We start from the raw sequence: 27,391 nt of genomic DNA, 5'->3' as shown, positions 1-27,391 counted from the left end.
TACCAGTCTTTTTAGAAACTAATTGTTGCTTTTCTACATTTTGACCTGAAAAAAGGGTGCATTCCTTTATAGTTAATAAACCACAAGAAACCGTTTCTCCACCAGCAAAGTACCATTGATCTGTACAAAAGAGCCATCTTGATTACTTCTCTGAAACACTCACTTTTTAAAGGGTGCTCCTGATATTTAGCACTTCTCATGAGAACATGTATTTAACTAGCTTCTGTTAACAAATTAATGTGTTAATGTGAAATGGACCTCACCTCTAAATGGCAAACAACTGCTAGCAATCTGTGTTGCCTCTCTTAAGGTGAAGTGTAAATGGTTTTCCATTAACTATACATGTAAGCAATTTAACCGCTTTTGTTCTTTGAAAGAACCACTATGTAACAGCCGTCTAAGTACATGCGACAATCCAGAAAAAGTTAACAACAAGACAGAGAATATATTCATCGTATTTATTTATATTCATTTGGCAAGAAGGCAAAAATATTATGTCCTTTACAAAAGGTAACATTCAGATGCACAGGGATTATTTAATAAAGAAATAAATCTTAAGTGCTTTATCAAACATTTTACAGATCACAGGAACCTCACAGGCTCTTCATTATGAAGAAGTATATGTTATTAACCGATACATACCCATTGGGCACACATTAAAAACCGTAGGACTGATTCTCAAACCTCAACATGAGAAACAAATCAGAATTACTGGAGTTGGAAATGAATTTCCTACTTAGCGATGGTACATTCACCATCTGGTAAACATGAGAAAGTCTCTGGGTTCAGTGTCTCTACCAAGGCCTCCAGACAGCTCTGCTGGTGTCAGTCTCTTGCTTGACAGAAACCTGGCTGGTCTGAAAAGTGGCTGGAGATACGTGGAGATCTTCTTGAACCCTCTGAGCTTCTTGGCATTGACTGAAATGCTGAGGTGTCATGTCAAGATTGGAATTTGCTGACAGAAGGTTCATGGTCTCTCCCCAGCACTGGGCATAACCATCATGGTGGGCTTTGAGAGGAGCTGAGACCTGGGGCTGCAGCTGTTGCTTGAGGAAGACCACAGTCATCTCCAGAATGTCAGCCTTCTCCAGCTTGGTGTTAGGGTCCTGCTGGTGGAACTCCTTCTCCAGCATCACCTTGAGTTGCTCAATGCAGTTGTTGATGCGATCTCTGCGCATTTTCTCCACAACTGGTTTCCTTAACTGTAGAAGAGAAGAGAAAGTCTGTTAGCGATCCGTTCTGAATGATCAAGCTGATTTTCAATGAGAATAAAGCAGTGTTAAACAGCACTGAAATCAAACACAAGATACTCACTTTATGTTTTTCCTTGTTGGAAAGCTTAGAGTAGTCAGAAGTAGCTAGGAAGGTAGGAGCCATGCTTTCAGGAGAGAGAGCTTGTGCTTGTCTGAGCAGTCAGTCAGATGTGTGCTAGAGTGAGGATCCCTCTCCAGTATTTATAGGGCTTCATTAGCATTACAAAAGGCATGAGTCCCAGGCAGGATTAGGTTTCCCACACTCAGGGGCCAGGGGGGGTGAGGCATCCTCGACAAATCAGATCAAACCATTCGGATAGAAATGAAATACCTACTCATTTATGTGGCGCCAAATCAATCCGTTTATCTGTGCATCATCTTGTGCCATGACAGCTATCAATTTGAAGAGTTTAATGACAATGTAAAATTTAATGCATAAAGTCAAACAAGAAATTTTCATTTATACTAAAAACATTTATTTACCGTTAATTATGAGGCATATATAAAACCATTTGAATGTTTACTTTGATAAAATCTTCAGCTGTGTATCTTAAAAGTGTGTTATTTTAGGAGATGTAAGTTAATGGTGTGTTATTGGCTAACATTGATCTGCAATTTCTAAATATTTGCTGAGCAAAAAATATTAAGCTGAACAGTGATTTTAATATACAGTAATTCATATTATTAAACTGTATTATATGACAATATACAGCAAATTTTCATATAAAATAACAAAAATAGTAATTATGCATTGAAATACAGTATTATATGTCGATGATATGCAGTTATTTTACGTAGAAAATTACTAAAATATGTAAATTAACCAGATACACTCAAATTTAACCTATATTAATGTGTAAAGAAATAACTCCTACACAGCTTTTGTTATGGACCTAATCTCTACTAAAACACTTTTGACAGAGAAGGGTGGAAGACACTTGGGAAAATGGCGCGAGTCAGTTTTCAAAGCCTCCGCCACACCATAACGACCGTGTCTAGGATCAAAGGGTGTCTGTGAAGCGTGGCTACTGGACTTTATTGCGGCCAACAACTCGACGCTCTTGTAACCCAACAGGACGTCTGAGCAGGTGTTGGGCACACTTTTACTGGCCCGTGTCCCTGTTTTCCCACAGTGGGAGAGGAAGTAGCTACCATGTTTGAAGACAAACTTAAGTACACAATACGTTTTTTTGTTCCTCCTTTAATTAGCCCTATCCGTCAGCGTGGGAAAGGGCTAAGAGTTGCCTGTTTGTAACAGTTACCTCAGGTATAAATAGGCTAAGGCAGTTTGTCCACCAATTCACATCGCTGTTTTGGCTGCACGGCTGTTCCAGTTTCTTTTGTACATATAAAAACAAACTAAATAAACAAATAAATAAATAACGGAACGAAATGGCGCCAGTCACTGAAAACATAAAAATAACAGAGGAAAATCGCAAAGTAAGTAAAGGTTTATACACGTTTCTACATTCGTCATTACCAGCTAGTGATAGTTATCACAAACCGAAAGTAACTTCTGTTTTTTTTTTCTCCTCAGTTTCGCAAAGTTCTTGTGGAGAAAAGTCGGAGAGAGCGAATTAACAGTTGTATGGAGCAGCTGAGGACTCTCTTCTGCCAAACAATGCAAATATCAGAGGAAAACACGGCGTTTAGACTCGAGAAAGCCGACATTTTAGAGATAGCTGTGAGTGTCCTCAGATTCAAAGCGTTTTCCCGCGCAAATTCTAGCTACGCGCGCGGCTTTTCACATTGTTTACAAGAAACCCTGCGCCACATGACTCTGCACGCGCGCCCCCAGCCCCGTGCCACCGAGGCCGTCCAGCGCTTCTACGTCCGTCAGAGGTCAAGACTGTTGCTGCGGCGGGGTCATCTGAACCACAAGCCTAAGAAAACGTCTGCCTCAAGTTCCACAGCTGCACTGTGGAGACCGTGGACAAATAACCGAGCTTTTACCGAATAGGACTGTTTCTCAAAGCTCACGGTAAAATATGTATATATCTAAAGGGAAATATACTATTTTACTCCCTCTGCATCTCTGCATAAAGAGGTGTTTCAGATATAAACAACGTCATAAGTAATGGTTTGTTGTGAAATACTCAATTTGAGAGTAAATTAGCCTGCTGAATAAAAGGTATTTATACTGCTGGTAATAGGAACCAGGGTTATGAATTTTTTAATGCCTCGCGGAAAGCTATGAGTTGGCTCCCTGACATCCCAGTAAACAAGGAACGTCACTGGATGTTCAAAATAGGTCTAAAAGTATTCTGTCCGCCAAGGACATATTTTAAACGTCAATGGACGTCCAAAATCCATCTTAATAAGTTAGTTAAGTGGTGACCAATCGATAACGTCAGTGGACGTTCAAAACGCGTTTTATACAAATAATTTATTTCGGGACCAATAAATAACGTCAACGGACGTCCAAAATACGTCTAATAGTCGTCCTTTCAATGTCTGTGTTTTTCAACTTTCATTTTCAACCTTAAGAGAACGTTGATTAGACGGCAGTCATTACGTTATTTCAACGTTAAATCGGCTAAATGTTTACTGGGATTATATTGAGGCAAAGTTTGGGCTATCATGTTTTTTATTTAAATAACATTCACGATATTGTATACATATTAACCACTGAAATATGAAATCAAAAATTAGCAAAATTGGTATATATTTCCCCATTAATAATGCTCTTTTCTCAAGGTTTTCTGCTCTAAATCAATTTTGTGCAACATTTGCATGTCTTCTGCACTGGATCTAGTTGATTATTTTATTAGTTGTTTGTGTACAGTATTTTGCAAACCTGAATCATGAGGAAATTATTTTACTTTCTTGGTTTCTGCCTTTTGTAAAGGCCTTTGTGATATGCAAACCCCACTGAATTTAAGCATTTATCTGTATATGAACTGATATTACCTATTAAACATTCCATGTATTTAAGCCTATATTTACTATTCATTTTTTTGTTTTGTTTTGTTTTTGTTCTTTTAGATTACAGATTATGTAGATTAGCACAGAAATTTGTTTAAAGATTAGTTAATAGGATAAAATGGTTGGATGCTTCTTTGCAGATTGCAAAAATAAAGAGAGAGAGAGCTTCAGAAATGAGTAGGGATAAGTGATTTATTTTGTCTCAGACAAGAGACGTTACGTTAATTTTTCCAGCACATCTGGGCATAAAATGCAATGCACACAAAGACATTGATACAATGTCGTAGCTTTTCAAAGCTCAGATGAGTTAATTCATACTGAACATACATTGATGCAATGGAATCTATAACATGAAATAACAATATTTAATTATTTCAGAGACGCAAATGTCACATATATTTCATGTGGTGCCATCACACCACATGGTGGAACATATTACAACCAACTTTATACCAAAGTTAAAACTATCTGGACTCATAGAGTATATTATTTCAGCTCAAAGTCATAGTGCATCCAAATAAAAAGAGATTCCCAACAGGGAAAAAGACCATAATTTCTTAGAACAGAAATGGACATGGCTAAAAAGCATTCTTGAATAATTAAGAATATATAATATTCATTTTCAGAAATGTTATTGCCATACGGCAAAAATGAAACGTTAATTTTTAACAACCACCTTTTTCTTCTGCTCATGCAGAAATTAAAGTTATACTCAAGTCCAAAATAAAGTCGTTGTAGTTTTGAGGCCTCTACCACGGCCTCCAGAGGGCGCTCTTGACTGAACTCTTGTCTTTGCTGGTGCTCAGCTGGTCTGAGGAGCTCAGACCACTTTCCCTCCATTTCTCATCTGCTGATGGTGGCAGGTTCTGGAAGTGCTTCAGCAGTTGTCTCTGAGACTGTGTCTTCACTTCCTCTTTGGACAGGAAGTGGACAATCTCATGGACACATTTGGAGAAGCCATGACTCACAGCTGCTGCACTGCTGGAGAATGCGGGCTGTTTCTGCTGCTGAAGTCGTCTCAGGAAACTGACGGTCATCTCCAGGATCTCTGCTCTCTCCAGCTTGGAGTCGGGCTGCTGCTTGAGGAGCTCTGGAGCCAGGAGAGTCTTGAGCTGCTCAATGCTGCTGTTGATACGATCTCTGCGCATCTTCTCCACCACTGGCTTTCTCAACTGCACAAACCGAAGGAGGACAATGGTCAGTCAACTGGACCCAAAGCACTGTAGATCATTAAAAGGAAGACATCGGTGGTCAGTTTGTTGATGTTTGGAGGATCTGAATTTACCTTGTTGTGGAGAGGGAGGTGCTCCTTTGAGATGGTCGTTGCTGAAGTGAGAGCAGGAGCCATGTCTGTATCTCAGTCTGATATCCTCTGGTGGCTCTCCTCTATTTATACTCCCACATCTCCATATGAATGTGTGGGTCTTGGGCTGGTTGGAGGTTCTCACAGTTTGGAGCCAATGGGAAGGCCGGGGCAGACAATGAGGAGTGTGTAGATCCCACATGCTAGGCCTTTTAACCGAGGACAATGTTCTTGTCTTGGGGGAGCAGGTGGAAGGGTGGGGCTGATGAAGAGGGGCTTAGAACTCTGTGTGAATCTGGGAAATTGGTGACCCTTAGAAGGGGGCAGATTCGCTGCCTAATGTTTAGGTTAATGACCAATCACACAGTCATGATCAGTGTATACACGTGCCAGCTTGACAGAAGCTCTGGATTCTAAGTGGAAGTGACAGATTTTACCCTCTTAACGTCACTTAAAGCTGCAATTGAAGAGCAAGTGTTGGAATACATGTTTATTTTAAATACAATATATATTTAATATTTAAATAATATTTAAAACAAAAAATCCATCAGATTATTGACTTGTGCCCAGTTGTAACTTCTCATATTTTTGATTATGTAGTAATTTAAGGAGGAGACACGTAAGTATAAGACGATTCTGTGTTTCAACAACAGTACCGTAAGCATTATTATGTGGATGATTCTGTTCCCAGGCTCACACACACTCACACACAAACACACGTGCACACACACAGCTGTCCAACAGTGGTAAGCTGAGAAATCCCCACTTGCCCCCCACCTCCCCTGTGTGAGCCACAGAGACACACGGCTTCCCACACTTCTGCATTCATCACATTAGTTCACCCACACAACAGAAGTGTGTCCACTCTCACAGAAGTGTCTGGACACTGGACAACCAAACCGACTGTAATAACTGCTCATCTACTCCAGCAGAGAGTCCCTTCCACTGAGGATTTTTAAGAACAGGTGCTACACAGGGTTCTTTGAACGATGCCATTAAAGTGCCACATAGAGCTCTCTTAAAAATCTTTCACTGAAGGCATTTTGGGAGCTCTGCTATTGTAAGGGGTGTAAGATATAAGACTGAGAAGAACCTTAATTAGAAGGTTCTAGGAGAAAGCCTAGTGTACAGCTTCTACTCAGATCTTTTCAGAGCATTCTTTAATAAACTAATATTGATATCTTTCTATTTTAGTCTGTGATTTAAAATAAAATGAGAATTTCTCATAAAATGAACTGAGAAGTTGTAATGAAGAACCATATATCAGCCATTTTCATTTTTTAGTTCCACGGCTTTTTCAGTTTTTCACTGTAAACATGTATTTCAATGAATAATAAAACAGCCTGTAAAGCAGGAAATGCTTTGACTGCTTTGTTTTAAATGGAAGGCAAGTTTTTCTGGATCTTAATCACTAACTATGAGCATAAACCCTAAAATCTCAAACAGAAAATTAAAGTGCTATCTTGTCATTTGAAACCTGTAAAACTGCGCCATCATCAAAGCCATTTAACACATGCAACCGACATGTATTTATATATCTGAAACATAACACTGTTTTTTCAAATGTACATATCTGAATACTTAATATCGATCATAGTGTGGGAACGTGGTAAACTGTGGATGCTCATGACCCTGTCATTTTCCCACAGTGGAATAAAGCTGACTCCATGGCCAGATGGCAGAGAAGAGAACATCCCACCTGCTCAGTGAAGAGCTCCATCAGAGTTCCCACTACAGAACTGAGGGCAGACTATTGTCCCCTGATCTCAGGCTCTGATTGGCTGGACACAGATGGGGTTTGATACAAATATGAGCTTGATCTGACAATATCGGCCAGACCTGAACTGAAGGCAGAAGAGTCTCGACAGAAGAAGAAGAACAGGAAAAGAACGTCATCCAGCAAAGCCCAAGGCCTGACTTAACTTCTCCTTATATTTTTTGAATTTGAGAAAAAAGCAAGCGCAACAGGATCAAACATGCCAGCCTACATGGACATCACTCCTCAGGATAACATCCAGTTCGCAAGGTACTTTAAAATCGATTGTGTTTACCCTGCCTTGATTGGCAATGTATTGATTTTCTGAGGGAAAAGAAATGTTAATAAAACAGAGAAAAATCTTTAGAGCCGATAGGTTCTTCTGTATAATTTAATGCACAGTTTCTCTGAGGACAAATTGGAAGGGTGCCATAAATTTAGCAGTCCCCAGGTTTCCCTCATATGTTCAATACGGCAAATCAATAGTAAATATACTGTAAAGAAAAGCTTTCTTTGATGGTGAGAACATCAGCAAATGAGCATTCTTGATGGTATAGGAAGAATAGCATTCTTATGGAGGTGGTATAGGTTCCTGATCAGGACACTGATGTGTGTTCTTCTCCTTTTCTCCAGGTGTAAGCTCCACAGCTTGGAGAGGAAGTGCTTCAGTAAAGTGGAGAAACTGAAATCAACCCTGGAAGAGCATCTCCACAATGGACTGCCCTCTTCAGACCTGCTAGAGAGGACCGTGTCCTTCTTTTCCATGAAAAAGGCAGTGGTCTTCCCCAACGGCTACTCCAGGTGCAGCCGGGACATCCTGCGACTGTGCCCTTCCCCGACTGAGGACGTCACACCTCTGTGTTATCAACAGTGAGGAGGATCATGGGACATTTCTAGCTCTTGAGCAGACTGAATTACCTCTACCCTGGATGGCACCTTGCTGGCACTTTCTGTTTCTACAGACATTCCGAGAGCTTAGATGTTGTTTTTTTCTTGTCCAAATGTAAATATCTAGAGTTGTGTGCAATGTTTGAAACCCCTTTGGTCAAATGTTATATTTAGTTGATTTCTATCCAAGCAAATACATTTAATCCCTTGAACTTAGCATATTGGACAACGTATGTGGCACCAAAACATTTGCACAGGCCCCGTATTCTCTTGAATCCAATATGTTAAATTCAGGCCCCCTCTAGGGAGTTTTGTTCTTCCTCCGTGACGGTTTCATGTATTTTCACTTAGGAAATCATCAGAAAATATCATTTGACCAGCAGTGACAAAACCTTTGCACATGACCTGCATGCAGCGTGGAGGAGGCTCTGCAGTGAAGTTGTGAATGCAGATTGATGCGTTCACTTACGTTTTAAAGGTGTAGATATGGTTTGTTCCTCTCGTTGAGAGATGTTATGATGAAGATGAGTGTCATGTCTGCTGGAGGACATCACCGCTCATGCTAAAACATGTTTATCATATCTTTAAAGATACAGTGTATCATTGTGATGAGGCTTGATTTAGTTGATTTTTGTTTTGAATCACTTCCGTTTGTAATTTTCTTCTTATGAAATAAACATTATTTCCCATCAATGTCTGTCTGTAAGGGTTTTCTTGAAATGACAACTACTGTGCCTTTCAAGGTACTGACTGTAACCTGAATGTAGAATGTAACCTGATAAATATTATCTGGTAAAAACTTACAAAGAAAAAAAGGAACACTTACCCAGTTTAAAGTAATACTCCAGCATCAAGGAGGCTTTCATTTAAAAGGGACATACCACAGATTTTTCCAAGTGTCTGTATAAGTCTACAATTATGGCGTGAACTCAGATAAACACACTGCTTTAGAGTGGTTTGCTCTATTTTTACAAAAAATTAGGGTCAGAATGTGATGTACTATTACATATTATTGTTTTTAAATCCAATAAAGCATTAAAATGCTCCAAAATGGTTTTCCAAAGGAATGTATCTTCAATATTTCAATAACATTGTAGTGTTTAATTGAGCAGATACAGAACCCAAATCCACATGTGTGTTACCATGGTTTCATGTACAGTGCATTATATTTTAAGTGTTTGTATGCATTCCTAGTATTGCAAATACTGCATTGTTAGTGTGCAAACACTCACCACTATCTAATGAGTACCATCAGATCAGAAGATTTAATCTCTGTCTCTGCTCTTAGGGTAACGTTAACCTGGGAAAGTGTGTATGAACTGTGTGTATTAAGGTCAGCACTGGTCAGAGATGGTTATCTAAAAGGCTTTACCCCAGAGGGTGTGTTGACCAGCTGTGTGTAGGGATGATTAGCATTTAAGAAGGCACACTTCTATTGATCATTCAAAGCCCTTTCAGAGAGCAGAGTGTGGGAAAGCTTAGGAAAGGACAGTCACAGCTTTACTGCTCATTATGTCCCTGTTTTGACTTAAACAATTAGCCACATTAGTTTAGGACCATTTTTCTGGGCATTATAAAAGCACTGTATTTAAAAAATAATAATAATTCAGTTTCATGATTTCAAATGAATTTGAACCTGTAAAAAGGGGCAGGTGCTAAACATGTATATCTCACATTTGTTTAACTGATACATTTCATAAAAAGTATGAAATGGAATAAATATGTACTCAATAAAATAATCAACATTTGATATTTGGAATATTTTTTTTGTTATTAACACAAAACCAATGCGGTTTAAAATATGATACGCTAGCTTTGTGCATTAATCTTTCCAATACTTGTCAAATCAGAATGCATCCAAATCTCACAATGAATATCTTCCTTTACAACAGCAAGCTTTAGAAAAAAGAAGAAAAAAAAAAAGAATTTTCCTTGTGGTTTCAGACTTCTGGAGCCCATTGAAAGAGCTGGAAGAGAATTAGCCAATCAGAACGCTTCCCTCCAGAATTTGAGTGGCATAGAGTAGTTAACAATACAAGTCCTGATCCTGCCCTAATAATCCATTCAGCATCTGCAGCTTTTATCCTGAGCTGATCTCAGTGTGGGAAACACGCACACACCCACTACTCACACTGACATCAGCACGGTCTGAACTGAGGGACATTATTCAGAGAGGTCTAAACAATTACAGCATGTGCCCAAACTTTTGAGTAAGCTACTTGAATAAATCGCTTGACAGCTAACGTGATTCACTGGAGCGATAAAACGACCGTCCATAGCAAACAATTAACTCAACTACATTATTCGGTATTCAGTTATTTAATATATTTAATACTTATATATTCTGTATATATTTAATATAAATCTAAATAAAACGTATCTAGACAAATAAAAAAGTTTGCAAATCAAACAAAGAACCTGCTGGTATTCCCAGGAAAATGTTCTGGCCGCTGGATACGTTTGGCTTTGAATGGAGTCTAAAGCAAAACCATGTTAACGTGACTACGACCTGAGAAAGTTATTTAATACCCCCTTACACGTGTGCACTGTGGAGGACATGTGCCCGGTCAGTGACATTGATCCCAACATCAGGCAGCAAATCTGCTCTCTTTAAAGGGTCACCACTTTCCCAGATTCACTCACAGTCCTTCTGCATCACACCCCACCTCTCCACCTGCCACCCATGACATGGACATTGTCCCAAGCTACAAGATCACCCAGCATATGGCAGCTGGACATTCCTCATTGTCTATTCAAGCTCTCTCATTGGCTCCGAACTGTGAGAACCTCCAACCAGCCCAAGACCCACACATTCATATGGAGATGTGGGAGTATAAATAGAGGAGAGTCACCAGTGGAGATCAGACTCGCTCTACACAGAGAGATCTACAGTGAGATACAGACATGGCTCCTGCTCTCACTTCAGCAACGACCATCTCAAAGGAGCACCTCCCTCTCCACAACAAGGTAAATTCAGATCCTCCAAACATCAACAAACTGACCACTGATGTCTTCCTTTTAATGATCTACAGTGCTTTGGGTCCAGTTGACTGACCATTGTCCCCCTTCTGTTTGTGCAGTTGAGAAAGCCAGTGGTGGAGAAGATGCGCAGAGATCGTATCAACAGCAGCATTGAGCAGCTCAAGACTCTCCTGGCTCCAGAGCTCCTCAAGCAGCAGCCCGACTCCAAGCTGGAGAGAGCAGAGATCCTGGAGATGACCGTCAGCTTCCTGAGACGACTTCAGCAGCAGAAACAGCCCGCATTCTCCAGCAGTGCAGCAGCTGTGAGTCAGGGCTTCTCCAAATGTGTCCATGAGATTGTCCACTTCCTGTCCAAAGAGGAAGTGAAGACACAGTCTCAGAGACAACTGCTGAAGCACTTCCAGAACCTGTCACCATCAGCAGATGAGAAATGGAGGGAAAGTGCTGTACCTCTGCTGAGCTCCTCAGACCAGCAGAGCACCAGCAAAGACAAGAGTTCAGTCAAGAGCGCCCTCTGGAGGCCATGGTAGAGGCTGAAACCTGAGATCAGCACTCAACATTACGTCTGTTAGACATAACAAGATGTGTTTTTATTTATTTATTTCAGTTTTATGAAAAAATATATGTATTGCAAAATACTCTTCAATTACTTACCTTAAGTCTCAAATGTGAAGTCTATTTTAGACATTACTTCTGAATCACTTTTGATTTGAAAAGGCCTTTAGCATATTTAGCCCAGGTTTCATTCCATTTTAAGGAATGATTTTACTCAACCTGTTTTATTAGGTCTGAATACAGCAGTTATATGTCTTCTGTGAAGTTATAGTAGCATTTGTTTTATACAAGATCAGTGATCCTTTACTTGCATTATTCTTTGAAATGCATTGAATTAACATTTATCAACATGATAAAACGGTTGATTCATATTTATTTCTCATATTTTTTGAGATTTGTGGATTTATTTTTTGTTTGTGCTTTATTAGTACATCTGGAATATTGCTATTACCAATTTATACCTTATTCAAGGTTGTTGTATTTGTATTACTGTTATATTTGTGTAACATATTTTGGTGTTGACAGTCTCTGTTGAGACATATTTCAGTGAAGTGTAACCACTTCTTACCCATTTCCTTTGAGAAATATTGTATTTACATTGTTACAGATTTCCACAATGGGAATACTCTTTGTCTTTTGTAAAGACTGTAAAAGCTGTTGAAACTCTACTCTGTTTTGAGTGCCATGTCTTGAAGAATGCTTCATGTTTGTGTTGTGATATGTTATCACCATGTGCTGCCTCTTGGCAGCAGAATTAAACACATGAAAAGTACACTCTATTTTGATGTGAATTCTTTTACATGATGAAATTCAAACACCAAAAATATAGGAATGCTTTCTAATACAAGTTAGTGTTAGCCTCACAAGTTACAGCAATGATTTAAATCCTAAATACTGACCAGTCGAGGTGATGAAGTTGGGGGAGGTTTCAAATTGTTGAGGTCATGACAAAACTGTATCTACAAAAATGGCAGCTCTCCAGCAGAAAAACGTTTAAAATATTTACCTCTGAATGGAACGTAATGGATTTTGTTCCCTTGTAATTATATAAATTTATATATATATTATTTTATATACATTTTATTTTGTGATATTAATGTGGTGTTTTCACATTTTCCAAAAACACATTCAAATTCTTTCAGAAAATTAAGCTAGAACTTCATAAAAAAGAAAAGGATGAAAACCCAATCAATTCAGTTGTAACAAGTTGTAACAAGCTCTTTTACATAAATATAAGTTTCATAGTTGAAACCCAGACATTGACAAATTAATTACATTTTTAAATGAATATATTTTTTTATTTTTATGTTGGTTAGCTGTGTTTGGTCATTTTTGGCAGATTAGCGATATCTGTAGATTAGCATGCTAGTTAGATTTGCTGTATCAGGCTATTGTTGTACCTACCTAATCAAATAGCTCACATTTGCATTCACTTTTAAATTTAAAACTTAGTACAAAATGAGTGGGAAGTGGAAATGATTGCTGACTTAACCTGTTTTAAAATGTTTAAGTTTTTTGACAATGCTAGCAACTTACACAGCTGCATACAGTGCAACAAAGGGAGCACAGCAGTTCACTAGGTATGGAGACACACCTATGAGAAGTCCTAAAATCAGAGAAAGGTAGAACTAGGCCATAATCCCATGAGGTAAGCCAATCAGACACACTTGTATTGTCCATTAATTCAAAGCAATGAATGAGGAGTTTGTGGGAAACTCACAGAGACTTTGAGCACAATAGGGTTCAATGGACCAGGGTCAGGAGGAGGGGCTTAGTCTGAGATTTAATATTTAGTAGCATATTTTACCATTACAAAGACAAACTGTCCTATACAACATTCAGATTTCAAGAGTACAATAGGTAAACCACTGTAATAAACCTTAACTTCTGAATACTTTACAGTAAAATCTGGTGCAAGAGGATTATTTAGATATGAAATGACTTGTAGTGTGATAAAAACAGCCTTGGGTTGTTCCAAAATTCTTAAGAATTCCTTAAGTATTGAGTCTGATTCACTTCATTTTCTGTGTTTAACCTCATGCATATACAGATTTTTTTTCAGCGAGTTTGTTGGGAACTGCCTTCCCACTGAATAATTAGCATCTGAATGGGCACACTTCCATTGTTCATCACTCACTCTCAATAGGCGGAGTGTGGGAAAGGTTGTGAGAGCAGAAACACAGTTCTTAATGTCATTAGCATCCTAAACCCTAGCAGTCTCTAAGAGCTTCAGACACAAACACAATGAGGCAGAACCCTCTTTTGCCAACATGTCTCGTCATGACGTGTGACTGAAAACATCCAAGTACATGAATATATTGAGCTCATCTATATCATATGAACATGAAAGTTTCCGTCATGCAGTTTTTTAAGAGTATTATTAAGCACACTTAAATACAAGTTTGATGGACATTTTCATGACTATTTTTCTCTGGTAATTTTACCTCAGTAACAGAATTTCACAACAGTTTTACTCTATTACATTTTATAATGCTAACATTTAGTTACTAGCCTGTTCCTGCTAATACAGCAAGCAGTTTTGCTAATGTTTTAAGTACTCCATAATAACACATGACCTTTTAATAACAAGGAAAATAGATCTCATTAGAATGATATTTCAAGCCCTGGTTATAAGTCATGATACTTTAAAAAAAAGTGTAAGATAAATAAATACACGAGTCACACATGCCCAGAACAGGAAACTAGCTTTGAGGCTTGAATAATACTGGTGTAATTCAAGCAACAAGTTAAGCCTTTTCCCTCCAGATGGTGAGTGATGTCAGGCTCCATCAACAATACAACACAGTCTTTAGCCATCGCTAACAGTCCATTCAGCACTGTGGAGCTTTTGTTCTCCATTGATCTCAGCACAGTGGACTCAGTGTGGGAAACTCAGACTCTCTCTACTCACACTGACCCAAAACCAAAAGACACAAAACACATCTGCTGCATCTGCTTTAGGAACAGCTACCTTTAAGATATGTCATGAAACTCAGAAATATACAGTGTCATGTTACATAGTCGGCACCGTCACTATTTAGTATCTACATTATAACATTATTTTTGGGTGGATAAAGAGTAGACCTATTTATAGATTAGCATGCTAGTTAACAGTGCTAGCTCAGGCTATTGTTTCAACTAATTAGCTAAGATAAATGTATAGTTTGAGCTCAGGTGAAACCTGATATGAGGATGATTGCTGAATTAATTGCATTTGATTATCTTTAACTAACTTTGAATGACGTTTAATCAAAGGTAGTAACTCAATTATATATTTGATAAGGTCTGGTTTTGGTTGTAATACTGCTTATATCTTGTTTAGAGTACTGTAAAACTTCAGTATTGCCCACAAAGAAAGATTTGTTACAAAATCAGATTGGATTATTTTTTTTCCTCTCTGATATCCAATCCTCTATTTCAGCGTGATACCCATTAAAACCTATCAAGTCCATTTCTACATTCAGTAGGATTGATTTTTAAAGATTACTGTGAAAGAATATCTGTTCATCATAGAATTTTCATACAGAAAATAATAAGATCAGCTTCAAACCGCATAAAATGTGATTAATAATACAGTTCTTCTACTATATAACTAGCAATATATTATGTAACAGTATTTGATATATGTAACATTGAGGCTCGATATTCAGATTGCAAATAAATCTATTTTTAAATAATTCCTTTTGATTGCAAAATTCCCCAATTGAAGACATCAAAATAGTTTGAGTGAGCTCCACACTTGTGCTTCATGATGATAGACATGTGCTCTGTCAGTGACACAGATCCCAGCATCATGCAGCAGACCTGCTCTCTTTAAAGGGTCACCACTTTCCCAGATACACACACCATCTCTCCATCACCCCACCCTCCACCTACCCCCTGAGACATAGGCATTAAAGATCACTGAGCATGTGGCAGCCTCACATTCTTCATTGTCCAATCAAGCTCTCCCATTGGCTCCGAACTGTGAGAAACTCCAAGCAGCCCAAGACCCACACATTCATATGGAGATGTGGGAGTATAAATAGAGGAGAGTCACCAGTGGAGATCAGACTCGCTCTACACAGAGAGATCTACACTGAGATACAGACATGGCTCCTGCTCTCACTTCAGCAACGACCATCTCAAAGGAGCACCTCCCTCTCCACAACAAGGTAAATTCAGATCCTCCAAACATCAACAAACTGCCACCGATGTCTTCCTTTTAATGATCTGCAGTGCTTTGGGTCCAGTTGACTGACCATTGTCCTCCTTCTGTTTGTGCAGTTGAGAAAGCCAGTGGTGGAGAAGATGCGCAGAGATCGTATCAACAGCAGTATTGAGCAGCTCAAGACTCTCCTGGCTCCAGAGCTCCTCAAGCAGCAGCCCGACTACAAGCTGGAGAGAGCAGAGATCCTGGAGATGACCGTCAGCTTCCTGAGACGACTTCAGCAGCAGCAACAGCCCGCATTCTCCAGCAGTGCAGCAGCTGTGAGTCATGGCTTCTCCAAATGTGTCCATGAGATTGTCCACTTCCTGTCCAAAGAGGAAGTGAAGACACAGTCTCAGAGACAACTGCTGAAGCACTTCCAGAACCTGCCACCATCAGCAGATGAGAAATGGAGGGAAAGTGTTGTACCTCTGCTGAGCTCCTCAGACCAACAGAGCACCAGCAAAGACAAGAGTTCTGTCAAGAGCGCCCTCTGGAGGCCATGGTAGTCCTAAAGCTTGGACCTTATCTCTATGTGCCCAGCACTGTTGACCACATTGGTCTGCTATGAAAGTTACTAATGATATGTTGTTTTATCTGTTGGGTAAAATTTACTCATGTCCCTTTTGGCTTATAATAAGTTGTGTGGTCTGTTCTGTGCATCACATTATTGCCATTGCAAATCTTAGATATGTATAATATCTGTTTCACTGAAACACATTTATTCTGTGAAGAAATTGACATTAGCCTTTTGTAAAGGTCTTTTAATTTGTTATTAATGCCACATTGACGTGTTAACGCTATTTCACTTCATAGTGAATTCTAATGTTTCCTTCTGAGAAGGCATCAAGTGTTTTGATAAAACAAAAATATTCATTGAATGTATTTTAATCAAGACATGGCGAAATAAAACAATCAATGAAATTACTGTCTTACTATGAAATTTATTTAAATTTTTTAAAGCAAGGGCACATTGGACAAGGATTTGTTATATTTGAGTTAAATATATTCATTCTTTCATTATCTGTAAGTGCTTATCTAGTTCAGGGTCGCGGTGGGTCCAGAGCCTACCTGGAATCATCGGGCGCAAGACGGGAATACACCCTGGAGGGGGTGCCAGTCCTTCACAGGGCAATTGAACCCACAATCTCCAGGCCCCTGGAGCTGTGTGACTGTGACACTACCTGCTGCGCCACCGTGCCGCCGAGTTAAATATATAATAAAGTAAAATTGTAGTTTAAATAAGTTAACATTTTAATTCGGCCCAGAAACTGACCAAATTCATATTTGGTATATATTTGTGTATGTTTGTGTTTGTGTGTGTGTGTGTGTGTGTGTGTGTGTGTGTGTGTGTGTGTGTGCGTGTGTGTGTGTGCCTATGTGTGAGTCTCTATCTGTGTTATTTAAATATTAAATGTTAAATATTATAACATCTACGTAGCATGAGACTATTATAACCTCAGACATCTCCTTATTCTAATGAAACGTCCAGTATTTGGTACAGTATGTGTGCATTACATATTTTTATAAAAGCTAAAAATAATTCTATCTCTCAGTATCTCTTGGTACCAAATACAAATATACTGGGGCTCAATGGGCTTTTTCTGATGCTAATGACACTAGGCTGTGATCCCTGCTTCCAGAGATTTCCCACACTCTTCTGTATTCAGAGCATTCAGGATGGACAATAAAAGTGTGTCCATTCAAATGCTAAATGTGATTGTGTGTGTGGAGGGGGGGGGCAACCTCTGTGGGGCAAATTGGGCAATATTTGTCATCTAATGAACAGAAAAAACACAAAACATTTAAGCACGGATTTATATGATTCAGATCTGTCAATTTTTCTTTGAAATTCATTCAACAATTAAACATAAAAGCAACAAATTCATTTAAAGATTAAAAGATAATCTCTTGAGGGAATCTGATTAATGGGTTCTCCCTGAGTCTGCGTGGGTTTCCTCCAGGTGCTCACACAGTCTGAAAACATGTATTGGTAGATGGATTGGCTGAGTGAAGGTGTGGACTGGACCCATTTCATTGCACCCAGTGATTCCGGATAAATTAATGAATGATTATACTGATTTGAAAAGGAAAATGTTTATATGTTTCCAACACAGTTCTGCACATTTTAATGGATATTTACTATTTATCTGCGCAATGTAACAAACATTTAAGTGGAAATAGAATATATGAATGGCCAACTCAACAGCCATAGCACTAGATTTAATATTCATTCATTTTCTGTAACAGTTTTAACATGTTCAGGGTTGTACTCACAGGACCGGACACCAGTCGATCACAGGGCATCACAAAACTCACCCAGTCAGTCATAAACTCACAGCTGTAGAAACATTTAAATAGCCAATCCACTCACCAGCATGTGATTTTGGACGGTTGGAGGGAGCACTGGAAGGAAACCCATGCAGAAACAGGGAGAACACCCCATCTCCCAATGTGGCCTTAGGCAGGTTTTAAATGAACGACCCCAGAATCCTGGAGCTGTGTGTTGTGGTGCCACTTTCATTTATTCATTCATTATCTGTAACCCTTATCCAGTTCAGGGTCACGGTGGGTCCAGAGCCTACCTGGAATAATTGGGCGCAAGGCAGGAATACACCCTGGAGGGAGCGCCAGTCCTTCACAGGGCAACACACACTCACACATTCACTCACAACGTGTGTTTTTGGACTGTGGGAGGAAACCGGAGCACCCGGAGGAAACCCACGCAGACACAGGGAGAACACACCAACTCCTCACAGACAGTCACCCGGAGTGGGAATCGAACCCACAACCTCCAGGCCCCTGGAGCTGTGTGACTGCGACACTACCTGCTGCGCAGTTTAAAAAGGTTTTGCTATATTTTTTCCAGTATGTTAAACTCATTAACCAAATAAACTTCAATAAATAATATCTGCAGGTTAATTAAACAAGTTTCAAATTGTTCAGTGCACTTAGTTTTGCTTCAAATAAATGTTGTGTCCAAACTTTTGCCTTTTGACTATATCTAAAGATTCATAAGTGTGCCAATTCCCTTGTGAACCTTACAATTACTCAAGCACTATGAATGATTACGCTTGTGATGGGGGGGATCAGTTTTCCCTCCTCATTTCCATAAGCGTGCCCACTCCCCTGAGTGTATCCATAATATTTAGTGACTGGTGGAGTTTAGGACATTAATGACCTCTGACTGTGAGTCGTTCCTCCAGAGCTTTCCCACACTCTGAACACCGCCAGAGGATAAAGGACAATAGACGTGTGTCTGTTCAAATGTTAATGAGGCTTTGAAGCAGATCCTGAGAGAAAGCCACTCGGTGCTTTGTGTGATAGAACAGATTTGAGTGAGTTAAGGAGGACTAAGGTGAAACTATGCCTTTACAGCCCACTGTCCAAAGAGGGCGCTACTGAAAGTGCTGCTCGACTGCCCCATACAACCCATAAAAAAATGTTCCCCATAGAATTATTTTGATTGTCATTGACCTTTAAAGGAACAGTCAGCCACTGTATACAGAGATTGGTCTTCACTGTGTGAAACAGTCATCACACTGACACAGAGGAAACCCCTACAGGCACAGGGAGAACACACCCCACAATTCCACAGAGTGACCTAAGAATGTGATAAAGACCTGGGAAAAATGTGTTTATGTGTTGTTAGAGAGGCATTGGTTAAACGCTTTAGGATAGTATTAATAAATGCCTACTAATTTAATGAAGAATAAAGTTAAATTAGTGATCAAACAAATCTCTGAAAGAGTAATCTACTAGCAGGGCTATATTTGATGACTTAAGAAACTGCATAAACCATCAAGGAGTTAGAAACACATGCCCAAGGGGTCTATCCACGACCACAGGTCTCTAAGGACAAATTAGCATGTGGATGGACACACTTCTATTGTTCTTTATGGTCTTTCAATTGTCAGAGTGTGGGAACGCTGTGGAGGCAGGAATCACAGTCCCATGCCGAGGTTTCTGGACCCAGATGTTCAGTCGAGTTTGCTGTATAATGAGGACAATGATGATCAGGATGAAGGGTTTCTTCTGGTCAGTAAGCAGAATCAGGCCTCTTGGAAATGGCAATTGTTGGAATTATTCAAGGAAGAGGGTCCCATTCGCTGTGTGCTACAAGTTAGTTTAAAAAATCTGAAATGTCAAGGTTTTCCTGAGTATTATTTCAATAATTACTGGGCTAAGCAACTGTTTCCTGACTATGGTTCTGGATGTTTTATTGTTCTAACCAATTATTCGTTGTTAATTATGCAGTGAATGCAGTCTTGTTACAGCAGAGACACCAGAGCTGGGAAACACTGATAGGATAATTAAGTCACCACAAGCCAGTAAATGAGTCAAGAGGTTCCCTGGAATTTAGCCACCATCGGCTTTACACGTGTATAAAGTTATGATAGACGTGTGCTCAGTCGGTGACATTGATCCCTGCATCAGGCAGCAGACCTGACTCTCCTTAAAGGGTCACCACTTTCCCAAGATTCATACAAAGTGCCCCCCCTCAACCCCCTCCAAAAGCCACCACCTGCTCCCTGAAACTGCAAAAACCAGCATATGGCAGCTGGACATTCCTCATTGTCCATTCAAGCTCTCCCATTGGCTCCGAACTGTGAGAACCTCCAACCAGCCCAAGACCCACACATTCATATGGAGATGTGGGAGTATAAATAGAGGAGAGTCACCAGTGGAGATCAGACTCGCTCTACACAGAGAGATCTACAGTGAGATACAGACATGGCTCCTGCTCTCACTTCAGCAACGACCATCTCAAAGGAGCACCTCCCTCTCCACAACAAGGTAAATTCAGATCCTCCAAACATCAACAAACTGACCACCAATGTCTTCCTTTTAATGATCTGCAGTGCTTTGGGTCCAGTTGACTGACCATTGTCCCCCTTCTGTTTGTGCAGTTGAGAAAGCCAGTGGTGGAGAAGATGCGCAGAGATCGTATCAACAGCAGCATTGAGCAGCTCAAGACTCTCCTGGCTCCAGAGCTCCTCAAGCAGCAGCCCGACTCCAAGCTGGAGAGAGCAGAGATCCTGGAGATGACCGTCAGCTTCCTGAGACGACTTCAGCAGCAGCAACAGCCCGCATTCTCCAGCAGTGCAGCAGCTGTGAGTCAGGACTTCTCTAAATGTGTCCATGAGATTGTCCACTTCCTGTCCAAAGAGGAATTGAAGACACAGTCTCAGAGACAACTGCTGAAGCACTTCCAGAACCTGCCACCATCAGCAGATGAGAAATGGAGGGAAAGTGCTGTACCCTTGCTGAGCTCCTCAGACCAACAGAGCACCAGCAAAGACAAGAGTTCAGTCAAGAGCGCCCTCTGGAGGCCCTGGTAGAGGCCTCTGAAGAAAACGTGTGACCACAAATATCTATGTTAGATTTTTAAAGAGTGGTTTGGTATTTTATTCTTTTGCTGAAAGACTGTTAGAAGCTTTATTTTCCTTGTGGGGAACACTTTGTACTCATCAGTGCTTCACTGAGTTTTTGTCTTCTGTGAATATTTCGTGTGAATCACATGAACAACTGGAAACCGACAACTTCGAAAGAAGGCAGATCTTCCTTCTAAGAAGGAAAGAGAAGACATTGTCTGAGATTATATCAGAGCTTATTAATGAAGCATGGGTCACTGTGCAGCTCCGTCACTCTTCTTTCAGACTGAAACACTGATATAGTTTTAGATGGAAACTACTCCGTCTGAAAACCTTTTCTGTCTCAGATATTTCTCCACTGTGTGGAAGCATTCTTTATTGAATGGTTGCGGTTCATAATGAATGTTACAATATGAAGTACTGTATGGATATCATTTCCTGTGGTAAATGATTCAGCTTCTGTTGTCATTCATCTAGAAATTCTCATATTGGGAAAGAGTTTGATTTTTTGGGATTTAATTGTCTTTTGTAAAGATGACTTTGGTGTAGCGTTAAACTCTGTTTTGCGTCTTTGCAGAATCCAGATGTTGTGATACATTATCACCAATCATAGAAATCTATGGAGGTTAAATATTAGTATGCAGTGTCTTTTGTAAAGAATACTTATAGATGCTTAGCCATGTTCTTCATCTTGAAGAAGTGTTTAAGTACATGTTTGGATTTTAAAAATCAGGAATATAACGACATGAATATCTGCTTTTACTGATGTGATTCTCTGTTCAGCCAGAAACTTCAGCTTTATGTAGATATTCTATGCATTCTCTGTGCTGAGCACTTTGTTATTAAAAGCTAACACTTCATAATGAATGTCTGATCATTCTCAACAAAAGTGATATGATCATTTTTAGATATTGTTTTCATAGCAGAACTTTGCTCTAGATCTTCTCATACTGAGAAAACCTTCTGTTATTTCACTGATTTAAAGAATTTTTCAATTCGCATTTGTCTTTCGTAAAGACTGTGTTGTTAAACTCTACTGAACTACATGCTGCATCTTGCAGAATTCAGATGTTGTGGTATATTATCACATAGCAATGCTAATGAACATGTCAGTGTTTGTAACTTTCAGTGAAGTAATTCCTTTGGAAATGTATTAATATGTCTTTTGTAGAGACTGCTTTTGCTAAACCATGTTCTCTTTTCTGAGAATCAATTTTTTTGATATATTATTACAATCCTTTGAAATATATGGAAATAAAACCATATGATTATCTCAATCCTGGATGTACTGACTTTATTCATCTGACACAAACACCATGTGACATAGGTTTGATCATATATACATATATCTAACTTACAGATAAGCATTTCAGAACCGATTAGTATTGGTTTCTTCTCTCCTTTTTAATGAAAACAGTGACCTAAGTTCATTTTATTGTCAAAGTTAATTTATTGATCCCTGGCAGGGTAAAGACATTTATTTAAGATGTGTAAGGTTATGAAAAGGGGGCGGCACGGTGGCACAGAAGGTAGGTGTCGCAGTAACACAGCTCCAGGGGTCTGGAGGTTGTGAGTTGGATTCCTGCTCCGGGTGACTGTCTGTGAGGAGTGTGGTGTGTTCTCCCTGTGTCTGCGTGGGTTTCCTCCGGGTGACTGTCTGTGAGGAGTGTGGTGTGTTCTCCCTGTGTCTGCATGGGTTTCCTCCAGGTGCTCCGGTTTCCTCCCACAGTCCAAAAACACACGTTGGTAGGTAAACTGGCGACTCAAAAGTGTCTGTAGGTGGATGAGTGTGTGAGTGAATGTGTGCGTTGCCCTGTGAAGGACTGGCGCCCCCTCCAGGGTGTATTCCTGCCTTGCGCCCAATATTTCCAGGTAGGCTCTGGACCCACCGCGACCCTGAACTGGATAAGGGTTACAGATAATGAATGAATAAAATGATATGGAAAGTACCTATACATCACTAGGTCCAAAAAACCCTCAAAAATAACTGAAGAATATTTAAAAGCAGAAAAGTTAGGTGAAGAAGTATGTTGTAAGTTTTCTGTTCCTCTAATGATATTTAGAAACTCTTTCTGTATGAATTTTGATGAATGTTTTTCATTCGGATATAAAAGAGACGTCATAGCTGAGATTGAGCAGATGTTTCCAGAAAGTGAGTGACGTCAGACTCTGTTGACAATAGGAACACAATCTTTAGGCAGCTGTAATGATCCGCTCAGCTATTGCATTGAACTGATCTCAAAACAGAGAGTCAGTGTGGGAAACACACACACACACTCTCTACTCACACTCACTCAACACACACACATCTGCTCACTCAGGAGCTCTGACGCAGCAAACACATACACACACAAACACAAACCCTGTATTTAACACAAGAGTAAACATTAAATACGACTTGTTCACTAATGCGCCCTACTGCAAACACAGGAAAGAATAGTTAAAATACATTTAAAAAGTGATATAAAGAAAACTGCTTTTACAGAAGAGATGCATGTCATTTTACCATAATCTGTAACAAAAAAAGTAATAAAAAAGTGTAGTACTACTACAACTACTAATATTAATAACAACAACAATAGTACTTCTTTTTTTTTAAGCATGTTAAATCACAGGGGGTTTTATTACTAATTTGTTCATTTATTTACTGGCTTATTAATGGATGGATGGATGGATCAGAAGGGGCGGCACGGTGGTGCAGCAGGTGTCGCAGTCACACAGCTCCAGGGATCTGGAGGTTGTGGGTTCGATTCCTGCTCCGGGTGACTGTCTGTGAGGAGTGTGGTATGTTCTACCTGTGTCTGTGTGGGTTTCCTCCGGGTGACTGTCTGTGAGGAGTGTGGTATGTTCTACCTGTGTCTGTGTGGGTTTCCTCCGGGTGACTGTCTGTGAGGAGTGTGGTGTGTTCTCCCTGTGTCTGCGTGGGTTTCCTCCGGGTGACTTTCTGTGAGGAGTGTGGTGTGTTCTCCCTGTGTCTGCGTGGGTTTCCTCCGGGTGCTCCGGTTTCCTCCCACAGTCCAAAAACACACATTGGTAGGTGGATTGGTGACTCAAAAGTGACCGTAGGTGTGAGTATGTGAGTGAATGTGTGTGTGTCTGTGTTGCCCTGTGAAAGACTGGCGTATTCCCTTGCACCCAATGATTCCAGGTAGGCTCTAGACCCTCCGTGACCCTGAATTGGATAAGCGGTTACAGATAATGGATGGATGGATCACAGACAGACTTATCAGTAAAGTAGTGGCTACAAATGGCTACAAATACCAATTACAGATCAATATATGCCTCAATAGCCTTGTATCCACAATAAACCTCATGGTCCTAAGCAAATGTGTTTTTAATCAACACTCTTAACAAAAAATGGTTCTCCTTTTTTTCTTATGAACCTAATTTTGAGTTCTATTACAAGAACTAATTATACCTAACCTTACACACTATTCCAATACTTAGAGATATATCCATAGACAGAACCTATCATTACTCTGTTTTCCCATCCCGTAAAATATGACCGATATATAATCAGGGTCTTTTATGTAGATCTACTCTTCTAAAGACTCATTAACATGTGAATGGACACACTTCTATTGTTCCCAGTCTTTTCCTTCAATGGTCAGAGTGTGGGAAAGCACTGGGGAGAAGAGTCACAGTTTATGTTCATTAGTGTCCTGAACCCTGAACATCAGGCCAATACTCAGGAGAAAAGGCACACTTCTGATGAGAAAACTTCATCAGTGCAGAGACCTGCTGCATCGGGACCAAAGCTACATAGACTGAATACACCTATGAGACATGACACCAGTGATACCTCAGTTACCAAAGCTTAACCAGCAAATGTCTCTCAGTCACATAAGAAGTGTCCAGTCTCAGCCCCACGCATATGTACAGTGATGAAGGTCATGTGCTTGGTCAGTGATATTGATCTCAGCATCAAGGAGCAGATTGGCCCTCTTTAAAGGGTCACTGCATTCCCAGATTCACACACAGTCCTTCTTCATCACACCCCACCTCTCCAGCTGTCCCCTGAGACATGGACATTGTTCCAAGCTACAAGATCACCCAGCATATGGCAGCTGGACATTCCTCATTGTCCATTCAAGCTCTCCCATTGGCTCTGAACTGTGAGAACCTCCAACCATCCCAAGACCCACACATTCATATGGAGATGTGGGAGTATAAATAGAGGAGAGTCATCAGTGGAGATCAGACTCGCTCTACACAGAGAGATCTACACTGAGATACAGACATGGCTCCTGCTCTCACTTCAGCAACGACCATCTCAAAGGAGCACCTCCCTCTCCACAACAAGGTAAATTTAGATCCTCCAAACATCAACAAACTGACCACCGATGTCTTCCTTTTAATGATCTGCAGTGCTTTGGGTCCAGTTGACTGACCATTGTCCTCCTTCTGTTTGTGCAGTTGAGAAAGCCAGTGGTGGAGAAGATGCGCAGAGATCGTATCAACAGCAGTATTGAGCAGCTCAAGACTCTCCTGGCTCCAGAGCTCCTCAAGCAGCAGCCCGACTCCAAGATGGAGAGAGCAGAGATCCTGGAGATGACCGTCAGCTTCCTGAGACGACTTCAGCAGCAGCAACAGCCCTCATTCTCCAGCAGTGCAGCAGCTGTGAGTCAGGGCTTCTCTAAATGTGTCCATGAGATTGTCCACTTCCTGTCCAAAGAGGAAGTGAAGACACAGTCTCAGAGACAACTGCTGAAGCACTTCCAGAACCTGCCACCATCAGCAGATGAGAAATGGAGGGAAAGTGCTGTACCTCTGCTGAGCTCCTCAGACCAGCAGAGCACCAGCAAAGACAAGAGTTCAGTCAAGAGCGCCCTCTGGAGGCCGTGGTAGCTGCCTCTGAAGAAAACAAAGTGGGACAAAGTTTGTCTGAACAGAAAAGTCTAAACTAAACGATTTAATGATATTCTTCATTTGTCGATGATGTGTTTAACATTTATTCTTTCCCCCGCGGGGAGTGTATTGTATTTTCGAATACTCTGATGAGTTTCTCCTCTGTGAGGATCTCATGTGAATCACATGAACTACTGATGACGCCATTTTGAAAGGATCCACTCTTCCTTCTGTGAAGGAGAGCGATGGTCTGAGATACTGATACAGCTTTATAGTGATGTATACATTTATTTCAGCCTTTATTCATATTGTTAATGAGTTTACCAAACCAACTGTGGTTATCTTTTACAGAAAAAGCATATTGTTTATTTCTGTATTAAACATTTACACCCACTGTGTGGAGCTGATTGTAAGGTTAGGTGATGACTGCGGTTCATATTGAAGTTAATGTTTAATTAACTGTTGTCACAGTATTTTTATTATTTGCTTTTATTGAGAAAAATGTATTGATTGTGTCTTTTATAAAGACTGTTAATGTTCTTAAACCTGTTTTGTTGTTGCACAATTGTGGGTCCTCTGGATGTTCTCATATTGAGAAATTGTCTTTTGTAAAGATAGTTCAATCCTATAGAGATGTGCTCTGTATTTTACAGAATATTTACACAAATAGTGTCATATATGAACTTAAAACTAATAAATATGGAAATAAAACCCAGTTTATATTCCACTGACTTTATATTTTTATTACTGAAAAACAAATCAGAAAACATTTTTTCTGCTGATTACATTTCAAGGTTGTGGTCAGAAAATGTATTGCATACTCTGACTTACAAACCGGATTCCAAAAAAGTTGGGACATTAAACAAATTGTGAATAAAAACTGAATGCAATGATGTGGAGGTGTCAACATCTAATATTTTATTCAGAATACAACACAAATCAAAAGTTTAAACTGAGAGAATGTATCATTTTAAGGGAAAAATATGTTGTTTCAAAATTTCATGGCGTCAACAAATCCCAAAAAAGTTGGGACAAGGCCATTTTTTACCACTGTGTGGCATCCCCCCCTTCTTCTTACAACACTCAGACGTCTAGGGACAGAGGAGACCAGTTTCTCAAGTTTAGAAATAGGAATGCTCTCCCATTCAAGTCTAATACAGGCCTCTAACTGTTCAATCGTCTTGGGCCTTCTTTGTCACACCTTCCTCTTTATGATGCACCAAATGTTCTCTATAGGTGAAAGATCTGGACTGCAGACTTGCCATTTCAGTACCCGGATCCTTCTCCTACGTAGCCATGATGTTGTGATTGCTGCAG

At 39.9% G+C, this 27,391-nt stretch overlaps 6 protein-coding genes and 1 pseudogene across 6 annotated transcripts; 5 read left to right on the top strand and 2 right to left on the bottom strand.

Moving 5' to 3' along the window:
* Positions 1-460: 460 nt before the first annotated feature.
* Positions 461-2,653, bottom strand: LOC136697741 (transcription factor HES-5-like). The gene is made up of 3 exons (XM_066672978.1): positions 2,516-2,653; positions 1,315-1,542; positions 461-1,202 (listed from the first exon to the last, which is right to left on the bottom strand). Exons 2-3 carry the CDS (start codon positions 1,375-1,377, stop codon positions 795-797), a joined length of 471 nt encoding a protein of 156 aa, XP_066529075.1. The 5' UTR covers positions 1,378-1,542; positions 2,516-2,653; the 3' UTR covers positions 461-794.
* LOC136697283 (transcription factor HES-5-like) lies at positions 2,646-3,213 on the top strand. The gene is made up of 2 exons (XM_066672318.1): positions 2,646-2,693; positions 2,791-3,213. Exons 1-2 carry the CDS (start codon positions 2,646-2,648, stop codon positions 3,211-3,213), a joined length of 471 nt encoding a protein of 156 aa, XP_066528415.1.
* Positions 3,214-4,906: 1,693 nt separating this feature from the next.
* Positions 4,907-5,683, bottom strand: LOC136697817 (transcription factor HES-5-like; annotated as a pseudogene).
* Positions 5,684-11,029: 5,346 nt separating this feature from the next.
* Positions 11,030-11,637, top strand: LOC136697815 (transcription factor HES-5-like). The gene is made up of 2 exons (XM_066673085.1): positions 11,030-11,092; positions 11,206-11,637. The coding sequence occupies exons 1-2, from the start codon at positions 11,030-11,032 to the stop codon at positions 11,635-11,637; spliced, it is 495 nt and encodes a 164-aa protein (XP_066529182.1).
* A 4,087-nt stretch (positions 11,638-15,724) lies between these two features.
* LOC136697712 (transcription factor HES-5-like) lies at positions 15,725-16,728 on the top strand. The gene is made up of 2 exons (XM_066672936.1): positions 15,725-15,816; positions 15,929-16,728. The coding sequence occupies exons 1-2, from the start codon at positions 15,754-15,756 to the stop codon at positions 16,358-16,360; spliced, it is 495 nt and encodes a 164-aa protein (XP_066529033.1). The 5' UTR covers positions 15,725-15,753; the 3' UTR covers positions 16,361-16,728.
* Positions 16,729-20,585: 3,857 nt separating this feature from the next.
* Positions 20,586-21,193, top strand: LOC136697814 (transcription factor HES-5-like). The gene is made up of 2 exons (XM_066673084.1): positions 20,586-20,648; positions 20,762-21,193. The coding sequence occupies exons 1-2, from the start codon at positions 20,586-20,588 to the stop codon at positions 21,191-21,193; spliced, it is 495 nt and encodes a 164-aa protein (XP_066529181.1).
* Positions 21,194-25,095: 3,902 nt separating this feature from the next.
* On the top strand, positions 25,096-26,074 carry LOC136697801 (transcription factor HES-5-like). The gene is made up of 2 exons (XM_066673068.1): positions 25,096-25,529; positions 25,643-26,074. Exons 1-2 carry the CDS (start codon positions 25,467-25,469, stop codon positions 26,072-26,074), a joined length of 495 nt encoding a protein of 164 aa, XP_066529165.1. The 5' UTR covers positions 25,096-25,466.
* Positions 26,075-27,391: the final 1,317 nt, after the last annotated feature.

This window comes from Hoplias malabaricus, chromosome 5, assembly GCF_029633855.1.
Source record: "Hoplias malabaricus isolate fHopMal1 chromosome 5, fHopMal1.hap1, whole genome shotgun sequence".
Classification (NCBI taxonomy): Eukaryota; Metazoa; Chordata; class Actinopteri; order Characiformes; family Erythrinidae; genus Hoplias; species Hoplias malabaricus.
Note: the sequence above shows the minus strand (reverse complement) of the source record. Positions and strands in the feature narration are given on the sequence as shown.

Bases quoted from the DNA above. Each gene is read 5' to 3' on its own strand.
- LOC136697741 (XM_066672978.1), bottom strand. From the start codon at position 1,377: ATGGCTCCTACCTTCCTAGCTACTTCTGACTACTCTAAGCTTTCCAAC. The intron at 1,203-1,314 runs GTGAGTATCTTG...TCTCTTCTACAG, and splicing joins CCAACAAGGAAAAACATAAA to TTAAGGAAACCAGTTGTGGA.
- LOC136697283 (XM_066672318.1), top strand. From the start codon at position 2,646: ATGGCGCCAGTCACTGAAAACATAAAAATAACAGAGGAAAATCGCAAA. The intron at 2,694-2,790 runs GTAAGTAAAGGT...TTTTCTCCTCAG, and splicing joins TAACAGAGGAAAATCGCAAA to TTTCGCAAAGTTCTTGTGGA.
- LOC136697815 (XM_066673085.1), top strand. From the start codon at position 11,030: ATGGCTCCTGCTCTCACTTCAGCAACGACCATCTCAAAGGAGCACCTC. The intron at 11,093-11,205 runs GTAAATTCAGAT...CTGTTTGTGCAG, and splicing joins ACCTCCCTCTCCACAACAAG to TTGAGAAAGCCAGTGGTGGA.
- LOC136697712 (XM_066672936.1), top strand. From the start codon at position 15,754: ATGGCTCCTGCTCTCACTTCAGCAACGACCATCTCAAAGGAGCACCTC. The intron at 15,817-15,928 runs GTAAATTCAGAT...CTGTTTGTGCAG, and splicing joins ACCTCCCTCTCCACAACAAG to TTGAGAAAGCCAGTGGTGGA.
- LOC136697814 (XM_066673084.1), top strand. From the start codon at position 20,586: ATGGCTCCTGCTCTCACTTCAGCAACGACCATCTCAAAGGAGCACCTC. The intron at 20,649-20,761 runs GTAAATTCAGAT...CTGTTTGTGCAG, and splicing joins ACCTCCCTCTCCACAACAAG to TTGAGAAAGCCAGTGGTGGA.
- LOC136697801 (XM_066673068.1), top strand. From the start codon at position 25,467: ATGGCTCCTGCTCTCACTTCAGCAACGACCATCTCAAAGGAGCACCTC. The intron at 25,530-25,642 runs GTAAATTTAGAT...CTGTTTGTGCAG, and splicing joins ACCTCCCTCTCCACAACAAG to TTGAGAAAGCCAGTGGTGGA.